This window comes from Triturus cristatus, chromosome 3_1, assembly GCF_964204655.1.
Source record: "Triturus cristatus chromosome 3_1, aTriCri1.1, whole genome shotgun sequence".
NCBI classification, from domain to species: Eukaryota; Metazoa; Chordata; class Amphibia; order Caudata; family Salamandridae; genus Triturus; species Triturus cristatus.
The window spans coordinates 303,948,065-303,960,086 of NC_140583.1; the positions used below are offsets into that span (position 1 = coordinate 303,948,065).

At 50.4% G+C, this 12,022-nt stretch overlaps 1 protein-coding gene across 6 annotated transcripts in view; it reads left to right on the forward strand.

Moving 5' to 3' along the window:
* The window catches only part of MYO9A (myosin IXA), a 1,236,948-nt gene that overhangs the window by 1,172,939 nt on the left and 51,987 nt on the right, over nt 1-12,022 (forward strand). For all 6 annotated transcript variants that reach the window (XM_085643964.1, XM_085643968.1, XM_085643966.1 and 3 more), the window contains one exon: nt 8,770-8,893. In XM_085643964.1, the coding sequence (XP_085500090.1) occupies nt 8,770-8,893 (124 nt within the window). The remainder of the gene's footprint in view (nt 1-8,769; nt 8,894-12,022) is intronic.

The following is a 12,022-nucleotide window of genomic DNA, read 5'->3' on the forward strand; positions in this document are numbered from 1 at the left end:
CTGTGCCTCCGGCGAGTTTCTAAGGCTGCCACAAATGGTTCCCGCAGAGTCCTCGAGGAATCGGCTAGAGAAGCTGCGGTTTCCGCTGGCGGCCTTATCTCGGTGCGTCTCATTATGTGGGCTGCGACGTTGCTGACCCAGTCCGCCGCCCCCCTCCTTCCACCCCAGGGGGCACCTCTGGTCCGGGGTGTCACGTGGGCTCCAGCTGTGCTCCAACTCCAGGACAGCACCTCGCCAGCCGCAGTGCTCCCATGCCCCGAAGGCCCCTGTCCACGACCGACAGGCAGATCTGGGGGGGAGGGGGGGTCCCGCGTTGCGTCGTGGGGGCTACGATGAGCCACCTTCAAAGCCTCCTCCGCCCGGGCTCACCGACCACAGGGGTGTATTCCGTGCAGCCTGGATTACCCCCCGTGCACTTCGTGCCAGAGCCTCAACACAAAACGTTGGCCCTCTCCTTGGTGGGCAGCTGTACTTGCCAGGCTCTTTCCCTCTAGTCCTTGGATACCGTATGGGCGAGCCCCCTAGCAGGCATGGGGCCCGGTGAAACCTTTGCCTACCTGGCATAGGTAGGAGTAGATGTGCCCTCTGTCCCCCAATACTGCACAACAATCTTCTGCCAGCCTTGCACAGTACTATCAACCAGCGCCTATTCTTCTTTGTAGTGCCCACTCTTTAGGCGAATTACGGCGCTGCAAGTCTCTCCAAAAACAGCAGGGCGTTAATTAGCACTCCGCCCGTCTGCCTGCAGGCCTCACAGGCTTCGGAGCCGGGGCGTTGCCTAGCTCCGATACTGCAGCCGCGGAGAATCCAAGGTCTACCTCGCCTCTTCCCTCACTTAATCCTCCGGCTCAATCGGGGCTGCAGCACACGGGGAAGTCACAGCGCCGGGCCCCCTCTCCGGCTCCACTTGCAACCGTGTGCCTGCCCGGGCTTCCTCACCTCGCCAGAAGCTGGACCCAGGACAGCAACCGTTCCGCATGTAGGCCGCCAGTCCGGGGAATCGTCTCCTCAGCGGCGATGGTGGACGCCAGTACGATCAGTCGTTCCGCCCGTAGATTCCGGCACTTGGGCACTCGGAAGCTCGTCTCCCACTGTCTAGCGGCCATGGTTCATCACCTGCCGTGGGGCCACCGTCGCAGCCTCCTCTCAACGGGAGTCCGCCAATGCCGCCATGCTTGCTCCGATGTCGGAGCTCCGGAACAATCGCCCGAGGCACCCCGCGGGTCACAGCTCCCGTCGCGCACTCCAGAGGGGTAAGAAACTGGACTCTCCGCGTTTCTGTATATATTTGTGTGTGGATGGCTGCGGATAATGTGAGGATATCGATACGGGTAAGTCGGGGCTCACTCAAGCTGCGGCTATTCCTGTTGGCTGCTAGCCCGAGGGACAGGATTTTATTCAAGATTTTTCCTCAAAAGAAAAATCAGGAGAATGGCGCCCCATCTTGGACTTACATTGCTTCAAGAAATTCCTGAAAAAACAGACTTTCCGTATGTTATGTCTTCAGGAGGTGCTTCAATTACTGAATCAAGGAGATCACATGACTACCTTAGATCTTCAGGACGCATATTTCCATATCCCTATTCACCCCAGACACAGAAAATTCTAGTGGCTAGCATAGACTATCAGTTCCGGGTTCTCTCATTTGGCCTTCCTTTGGCGCCTCGAGTGTTAACCAAGGTTCTGGCACCGGTGGCGGCTCATCTATTACAAGCAGGGATTCAGATTTTCCCTTACCTGGACAATTGTCTCATAGAAGCAAACTTCTTTACAGTGGCAAGCAGTCATACTCAGGACTCCCTGTACCTTTTCCAGCCCTTGGGGCTGTCCATTAATGTTCCAAAGTCTCAAGGTTCCAAAGTCTCTGGAAAGGCAGGAGAAGATTCGCAGGCTGGCAGCTCTACTCCTCGTACAAAAGTTCATATCTGAAAGAAACACGTTAGTTATATATTCCTTACCTTAGAATTACCCCCAGGCGTCAGACTGGATCCGGAAAGATTTTACGTCAGCAGTACCTCTGCGCGTCGGAAGGTGGCGTCTGTCAGTTCCGTGGTTGCCCAGATAACAACATAGACACTGCCTCGCGCGCTGACAGTTTTTTTTTTCTGCGACAGCCAGCACAGATCTGGGAAGAGCGGTACCTCAGTAATTTTTTGACTAACTTTTTTCTCGACTTTTGTCGACGTCTTGTTTCGAGTCTCTGACTCCGAACAGGTGCACGAGGGATGTCCGGTTTTAAGGCCTGCGGTTCCTGTACCCAATTGATGTCGGTGACGGATCCGCACCGCATGTGCCTCTTTTGCCTGGAGTGCGATCATGACCCCAAGTCGTGCTCCGACTGTCAGTTGTTGATGCCGAAGGCTTTGCTGGAGCGGTCTTGAAAGTTGCTTGAACAACGGCAGTCGGCTCCGCGCCGTTAGAGGTCCCGGTCGAGAGGGATGTCAAGGGACCGGTCGTGGGGCCACCATCAGTCCGTCATCGAAATCTTCGCACTCTGGGTCAGGTAAGTCGAAGCATAAGAAGAAGTCGAAGAAGCATCGTCGCTCTTCGCCTTCTCCTCGTCGGTCGGCCGACTCAACGAGGCGCGCGGGTGGTGCCACTCCCGCGGCTCTGCGGGGAGCCTGAAGGGTCAAATCCGAGCTTCCCTCCCTTTCCGGGACCCGGAGCGACCCCCCGCCCAGCTTCGTACGTTGTACGAGGCAATGCATGCCATCTTTGGGCAGACCAACTGCCGGCGGCTCCGGCCTCAGCGTCGCCGCAGGCCCCCCTTGGATCCAGGCCTGGATCCGGATCGGCACCGGTTGACCTTATTATGCCTCCACCAGCGCTGCTTCCGACGGCACCACGACCGTGCGCAACACTGGTCGACCCCCGGCCGGCGTTGACCCCAGCCTCCTTCCTGATGTCGATCAACGCTGGATCTGACGCCAACTGGTATGTTTGTGCCCCTGTCAACTTCTGGGGCCCATTTCCAACCACAGTGGCAACCAGAGGAAGATGAGGACTGGGAGGGGTCAAGTGACCCTTTAGCTGACCAGCTTGGTTCTGAACAGTACTGGAGAGAGGAACTGGGGCATGCCAGTGATCTTGACACTTCACCGACCTTGCCATGTTGTCTCGTCCTATCCTGGCTATGGAGTAGAGAGCATCTTACGCTGTGGTGTTGGGTAGGGCAGCCGAGGCTTTCAACCTCGAGCTGCCTACGGTGACGGTCAGGACTAACTTCCTGACTGAGGTGCTTCAACCGGCGGCGAGCTCTTCGGAGCCCTTGCTTCCGTTTGAGGCCCAGACAGACATCCTTTTGGGCACCTGGTCCAGGCCCAACGGGGGCTCCCGTGGACAGCATGATCGCCCGACGCCGGCACTGGGTGACCCCACTTTCCGCTCCCAACACCCCACCCCGGAGAGCTTGGTGGTCCAAGCCTCCACCTCCAAAAGCGCATTCCCTACCACTCGCCCGGAAAGGGAATCCAAGAAGCTGGACCATCTTGGGAAGTAGATTTTCTCTTCTGCCAGCTTAGGGCTGCGGTCCGTAAACACCGCATGCCTCTTGGGCCGTTATTCCCACTCAGTGTGGGATACAGTGGCGCAAGTGCTGCCTCAGTGTCCGGAGGAGGCCCGGGCAGTGCTCTCTCAGGCTGTCGCTGCCGGGAGAGACGCCGAAAAGTTTACAATCCGTTGTGGGCTGGACACCGCCGACTCTCTGGGCAGGACTATTTCAACGTCGGTAGCACTTCGCTGCTATACCTGGATGAGGTCCACTGGCTTTTCAGGGGATGTCCAGAACACCTTGATGGACATGCCCTTTGATGGCTGTCGCTTTTTTGGCAACAAAGGAGACAACGCCCTAGAGCGCTTCAAGGACTCACGGCCTCCAGCCAAGTCCTTGGGCCTCTCCTCTGTCCGGTGCAGTCTGCTTTTCGCCCCTTTCGGTGCTACGGAAGGGGTGCCCCGCTATCTCCCACCCAGGGCCACAGGCCGCAGCAAGCTAACCCACCTTTGCGCAGCCGGGGACGTGGGAACGAGCGCCGTGGTTCAGCGGGCCAGCTGGCGGGCCAGTCCACCATCCCCCCCCTCTGCAGCAGCCTCCAAACCTTCCTAGTACGACCTTTCAGGTCCATCAAACGCCAGTAGGCGGCAGGATTCGCCATCACCTCCCCCACTGGCGCACCATCACTTCGGACAGGTGGGTACTCCCTCCCCTTCGAGACTACCCCTCCAACCATACCACCTCGTTATCACCGCATGTCGGAGGATCATCTGGCACTTCTCCAGCTGGATGTTACGGCTCTCTTGGCCAAGGGAGCCATCGTGTGCGTTCCTGTTCCAGAAGTAGGTCGTGGTTGCTACTCCCGCTACTTTCTGGTCCCTAAGAAGGACAAGCGCCTGCGTCCTATCTTGGATCTCAGGGACGTCAATCGCTTCCTCCAGAAGGAGAAGTTCAAAATGTTGACGCTTGCTCATGTCTTGTCTGCCCTCGACCCGCAAGACTGGATGGTAGCATTGGACTCGCAGGACGGCTTATTTTCACATCCCCGTCCTGCCGGCCCCCCGGCGTTACCTAGGGTTCACGGTAGGCCACGAGCACTTTCAGTTTACCGTGCTCAGCTTTGGCCTTACCAGCACCACTAGGTGTTCACGAAAGTGATGGCGGTGGTCACAGCTCATCTGCGCAGATCAGGGGTTTCAGTCTTCCCCTATCTCGACGACTTGTTGTTGAAGGCGGGCTCGCCCAGGGCAGTCGTCTCCCACCTCCAGACTACAGCAGACCTCTTGCATTCGATGGGGTTCTCCATCAACGTGCCGAAGTTGCATCTGAGTCCCCAGCGGCTCCTCTTCATCGGAGCGGTTCTGGACTCGGCGCAGTTCCAGGCCTATCCTTCAGAACAGAGGGTCCAGGATATTCAGGCTCTGATTCCCATCTTTCGGCCTCTATCCAGGGTTTCGGTCAGGTTGGTGCTGCGGCTTCTGGGTCTGATGGCCTCCTGCATCCTGTTGGTGCATCACGCCAGGTGGCGAATGCGGGCTCTGCAGTGGGACCTGAAGTTTCAGTGGGCTCAGCATCAGAGCAACCTGTCCGACACCGTCCTGATCTCGGAGGGCACTGCGAGTCAGTTGCAGTGGTGGCTCATGGATCGCGATTGGGTCAGTGGCAGATCCCTCTCCTTACCCCAACCGGAGCACGTAGTGGTGACGGATGCGTCTCTCCTAGGATGAGGAGGCCACATGGGAGAGGCGGAGATCAGAGGCCTCTGGTCTCCGGCGGAGTCCTGGCTCCATATCAACCTTCTGGAGCTGAGGGCGATCCGGTTTGCACTGAAGGCATTCCTTCCCGCTGTCCGGGGAAGTGTAGTGCAGGTGTTCGCGGACAACACCACCGCCATGTGGTATTGCAACAAACAAGGCGGAGTGGGGTCGAGGACCCTTTGTCAGGAGGCTCTGCGCCTCTGGACATGGCTGGAACATCAGGGCATCACCCTGGTGGTTCAACATCTGACGGGCTCTCTGAACGCCAGAGCAGACGAACTCAGCCGCCGGTGCATGATGGATCACGAATGGCGTCTAAACGCGGACGTGGCGCAAGGCCTCTTTCGGCAGTGGGGAGAGCCTTGGTTAGATCTATTCGCCACCGAAGAGAACGCGCAATGTCAGCAGTTCTACACGTTGGAGTTTCCAAGGCGGCACTCGCTCGGGAACGCCTTTCGTCACGAGTGGAGTTGCGGTCTGTTGTACGCCTTTCCGCCTATACCACTTCTGCCCAGAGTGCTGAAGAAGATCAAGCGTGACCGGGCCCAAGTCATCTTGGTGGCTCCGAATTGGGCACGAAGATTCTGGTATCCCGAGCTACTCAGTCTGTCGATCGATCCCCCGTTACGACAGCCTCTTCAGGAGGACCTTCTGTCGCAGCAGTAGGGGACGGTCCTCCACCCGAACCTGTCCAGCCTCCACCTCCATGCGTGGAGATTGAGCGGCGACAGTTGATGCCATTTGACTTGCCTCCTGACGTCTGTGATGTGATTCTGGCAACCAGGCGTCCCTCCACAAAATCGGTATACGCCTGCAGGTGGAACAAATTTGTTGCATGGTGCACAGCAAAGGCTGTGGATCCCCTTTCCGCCCCTCTTTCTGAGGTTCTCCTCTTTCTTCTTTCTTTGGCCCAGCAGGGCTCTGCTCTGGGCACCCTAAAAGGTTATCTCTCTGCTATCTCTCTGCTATTTCTGCTTTTCAGCCTTCTCTTTTCAAATCCCCTGTTGTTTCTCGCTTCTTTAAGGGCATTACTCACATGTTTCCTCCTGTCCCTTTCGTAATACCTCAGTGGGATTTGAATCTGGTCTTGACGTTTCTGATGTGCGCTCCCTTTGAGCCACTTCATAATTGTCCCCTTCATCTCTTGACTCTTAAGACTGCTTTCCTGGTAGCCATCACCACTGCTAGAAGGGTGAGTGAGCTCCAGGCTCTCTCTTCTAAGCCTCCTTTTCTTTCATCCGGACAAAGTTGTTCTCCGGACTCGTCCTTCCTTTCTCCCTAAGGTGGTAACTGCCTTTCAAATCGGGCAGTCTGTTACGTTGCCCACCTTCTTTCCGCCTCCGCATCCTTCGAAAGAGGAAGAGAGGCTCTACTGTCTGGACCCAAAACGGGCGCTGTCCTTTTATTTGGACCGCACCAAGCAGTTCCGGGTGGACGACCAACTCTTTGTTGGCTACGTGGGCGCTAAGAAGTGACGGGCGGTGCACAAGCGGACCATCTCTCAGTGGGTCGTTTTGTGTAGCACATCTTGTTACTCCTTGGCTAAAAATGAACCTCCTGTAGGGCTGAGGGCCCATTCCACTCGGGCCACAGCGGCGACAACTGCCCTGGACCGCGGAGTCCCCTTGCAGGACATCTGTCAGTCAGCAAAGTGGGCCTCGCTGCACACGTTTGCTAAACATTATTGCCTGGACAGCCAAGTCCGGCGAGACTGCTTCTTTGGCCGTTCTGTTCTCCAGGACTTTCTGATGTGATCTTCGTTCGCAGACCCACCAACGGGGTTGGTATTGCTGGGGTATCAATTCTAAGGTGAGGAATCTAACTAATGTGTTTCTTTCAGATGAACATGTTACTTACCTTCGGTAACGATATATCTGTAAGAAACATTAGTTAGTTAGATTCCTCACTGACCCACCCATCCTCCCCGTTCTGCGAACCGATATCTAGGGTTGAGGTTATCCCATTCAGGGCCCTAGAATTTTTTGGCACCAGTGTCGGTCTCTTGCATGGCTCTGCGTTCCTGGCGCGGAAAGCTATGTACAAGAACTGACGTCAGCGCGCGAGGGCGGCGTCTAAGTACTCCGCCGACGTCATCACGACGACGGTATATTCTAAGGTGAGGAATCTAACTAACTAATGTTTCTTACTGATATATTGTTACCGAAGGTAAGTAACTTGTTCATCAGCAGCTATACAGTTATGTCATCAACAAGCAGGAAAACCACTGTCTCCGACAGCAAAAGCTCACTCTACGAGAGCTGTTTGCTCTTCGACAGCCCTCTTTGCCGGTGTGCCTCTACAACAGATTTGCAGAGCAGCAGCCTGGTCCAGCATGGCACACGTTTATACGCCATTACTGTTTGGAAGCCACAAGCAATGCTGACAACAACTTTAAGACAAGCGGTCCTCCGTAATCTTTTTCAATAAGGTGAGCCTATCTCCTTCCCACCTTCCTATATGGTTTTACTATTCCTTTTATTTTGTTTACAACTCAATTAGGGTTGTTTTTGTGTATACTCTGTTATATACACTTTTATATTTAAATACATATGTGCATGTAAATATGTATGTGTGTGTGTGTGTATTTGTGATTCATTTTACTACGTACATAGTAACGTATGTTTTTCAATAAACATGCCTATAATATTACTGCCATCTATTCAAATTCAAGCATGTGAATCTATGAAAGATACCCCAATACTGGGGAAGAAAACAAGTTACCTGTAAACTGTGGTTCTCCAGTATTAGTATATTTCATAGTCACATGCGACTCACCCTCCTCCTCATACAGGCTCCCCTGGTTACTTTTATTCACTTAAACTTCACTTGTGCTCGTAAGTCTGAGAGCTTGGAGCCTCTGTGGAGTGGGTTCCAGAGGGTGCTGTCGCCTGATTAGGTGGGATTTGGAACATTCCTAATGACTAGGACGAGATGTTAAAGTGAATGTTTTTTCTCCATTAACTTTAATGTTAAAGTTATTACTTACTGTTTTTAATGTACTGTGAGACTCTCTCTTCTACGACGGGGAATTATTCAAGCATGTGAATCTATGAAAGATACCAATACTGGAGAACTACAGTTTACAAGTAAGTAACTTCTTTTCTTACAAGACCTTCGACACCACAGCGAATCCAAGAGTTTTGTGAAGCCATGCCTCTCAGCATGCGGCTTCCTCTGCTGCGCCTTAGGGTCCCAAGAAGCCACAAAGGCTATTTGGTTGATATTGTAATGGAAGATTCTTCACCGAAATTCTTGCATCCCTGTTCTGTAAACTGGATTTTTTTCCATTTAAAACCTTCCTACCCCTTGTGATTCTTCACACTCGTGGCAAAGGAAACCTCAGTAGTAAGTGCATTTGGGCCTCGGTGGAATCCTTTGTGTATTCTTGACATACTTTTACACTTGAAAATATCTTTTACACTCGAAAATATCTTTGTAAATACGACCAACTGTTTGTTATGATCTTGCATTCCTCCCAGCTATTTGAACATTGTTCAACCTTTACAATGTTGTGTTTTACAGGTGTGTTGAACTTATTGTTGTTGAGCAGATGAATAAGTATCGGGCTCGACTTAAAGATATCAGCAGCTTGGAGTTTGCAGAGAACAAAGCAAAGAGTCGTTTATCTCTGATCCACAGGTCCATGGTAAGATGCATAGATTTTGGAATTGGGTTATGGAGACCAGCAGGAAAAGTAGATCCAAGAAGAGAGTATTTAAATGAACTTGCTAGAGGATTGAGGAGAAATGAAATTATTAAAGTATCAAAGAAGCCTACGATGGATAAAAAGGTTCTGCTCAAAAGGATTCTTGGAGGAAATGAATGGAGTTAGAGTACAGAAGGAAGGACTGAAGCATTAAATACATACATGTCCCAGAGGAAATATATATGCATTTTGTTTGGTGCACTCAGGAAGGACCTGTGTATTCATAGTGACTGGTAAAAGATTAAGCAAAGCATCGGAGTATGGTGTTAGAAATAATTTGGAGATACTTGCTAGAGGCAGAATGATAGCTTGAATTCAGCAAAAATGATGTATTGGAGAGGAATTTTAATCTGCTATATTCACTAGTTTGAGAAAGAGAATATCTGTGACGTATACGTGAGTCATAACAATAAAAATGCAGTATGATAGATGAGGGTGCAGGGTATGCCTAAAGCAAGTATCTTGCACCCAAGCGCCCGTGGGCTCTATGCCTCTTGAGGCTGGGCAAATGACATGGCCGAAGGTTAGGACAAGCTGTGTAATGGATTCTGTGGGTGGAGGCCTGCTTGCAGGGTTTGGTTAAAGGCCAGTCCCAGAGCCCAGTTTGGTTTGTCAGTTGTCAGCAGACATTGACTACAAAGCATGTGCTGACCAATCCAAATAGCTGCAGTTCACAGGACATGCCTAGTGTATTTTGAGTGCAGGGTTTGACATTTAGTCACGTCATTCACCTAGCAGACCTCCCACTGGGGGAGGACAGCCAACAAATTCAGTGATCTCTGGATGTAGGGTCTCACCTATGAACATGTGCCACAATTTATTACCTGCCTCACCACTTCACACCATGGGTCTTCCTTAGTCCATCTAATGATAAAATCCCACCTTAACTATTACAACAGGGCCTTCCTGACTGAAATTGCTCTCACAACATTACAGATGCAAGATGAGTTTTTTTCACTGCCACCTTATGAAGGATAGAACCTCAGATCACTCTACTAACCCCTCAAAGTATTGCAGCTGGCTCTTCCGTTTGATCATGCCTACCGGTCAATCAAGTAGTGTTGTTTGTCTTTTTTGAATGTGTTGTGCCTGGATAAAAAGAGATAAAAGGAGGTATAAACAATTTATGGAACGATCCCTGCACAACCTTCTATGGCAAAATTAGGCATAGTTAAGATTTCTTGTTTTCATTTAAAACTGATTATAACCTGTAAAATACCGCCATTGGGAATGATTGCGTTTGGGTAGAAACTGGAAACCAATGGATTTGGTGCCCTCTGATGCCTAAGTAGTTAAGTGCAGCCTCTACCTGCAGTCAGCTTTCTGTGCGATTCTTCCGCTATGACACACTTCAGGCATGGTAAACTATTTAATAATAGTGCTGGCAGTAACTTGTCATTTGCTGTAACGTAGTTACCCAAAAGTTCAACAAAAGTATTCACAGAGTGTAACCCAGCATTTGGCACCATTTTCTTGGTGCAAAATGAACCCTAGCACCCAAAATAGATCCAAGGATGCATTTTGCACTAAGAAAATAGCACTAAATGTTACAGAACACGAATGGAAGCAGTCATTCTTGCTCGCTTATTTTATTGTTCTTATGCTCCTGTGGTAGGGTTTTTGTGCCAAATTACTCATAATTACGGGAACATGCGCAATCACTGAATTTGTTATAATTTTAAGTCAAAAGAGTAATGCAAAATTACTCCTGTGTAATTACAGTTTCTCCCAGGCCTATTTAGTATACCTTTGTGAAGATGCACAAGGTTCCTGGACCCTCAGAACTTAAAGTAGCATTCCTGTTTTGGGAGCATGGCTTACCTCATATGGCTTTGTTAGTGTTCACTGCACGTTGATGTGTAATGGATAGTTTGTTTGCAGCTGAATTCTGAGTATGGTCTCAGTCAAAGTTAAGCTTTACCACCATAATGTCATCCTCTTTCACTGAGTGCGATGGAGATTTGCTTTCTGAAAGTCCAAGTATCAGGATTGTGGTATAAAGAGAACTTTACATGCCATTGCGTCTTTATACAGTATCCTTCCATAAAGTGATTCTCCCGAGATTCTTGTTCTTATTTTTAAATCAAGATGGTGTGAAAAACATGTCTATAGGAGGCGCATCCCTCCCTCCCTTCCAAAGGTTGAGAGCGCATATACATGGCAGATGCAGTGCCCATGCACAGGTTTTTCTGAAACTGCACTGCTTACATTACATACATTAACTCAGAAAATATACAAGTTAATTTTTGAGCTACACATAGTACAGCTCAGAAATATGAAACCGTATCAATTTCTCTGTGTCGTCTAGTATGTGCTCCAGACAGTGCAATTTTCGAGAAAACATGGGCCTGTTCTGAGCCTGCTCCTGAGGTACAGTAAGTTCGTGATTCAGCCCCTGCATCTATTCCTACTACCAAAATTTAATTTAGAACTTATGGTGCGAACGCAAGGCCTGCCGATTGGCAACGTAAGCCATACAAACCACTGTGGTTGCATTTAATGGAAACTTATTGATCTATGTTCATTCTTTCAACTAAGAGGTAAAATACATTAGAACAGTGTACGCTGCACATAACACAAAGATAAAGTGTCCTGTCCAATTCTCAGTCATGCCTAGCGAGTGCATAGCCCCTGCACTGCATTCAAATAAAGTCCCTCATGATTGGCAATATTCAATCCTTAGCAGTCCTCACACCAGCTTTCAGATAAAGGCATGGTCCTACAATGTAAAACAAAATTTATTCACAGTGTGAAATGCACAGGCAAGTAATCCAAGCCATGCTACAGATCATTAGGGTTATTTACAATCTTGGCTGCTGCTTTATACCACAGCAGATTTTACTGTCATCAAGGAATCGATCATTAGGAGAATGCATATTAGTTCCTTAGCAGGCGTCTCTCCTATGACCAGGAACAGCAGGTATAATCTCATCAGACTGTAATTTTTCATTTATAACCCTGTCCCCACTTAATTTGAGCTAAATAACAGGGCAGTGTGGCAGAGGCCTACAATTGCAGAGCACCAAGCACTACATTCCATGTACCTCATGCCCTAGGTAGAAAATCTTT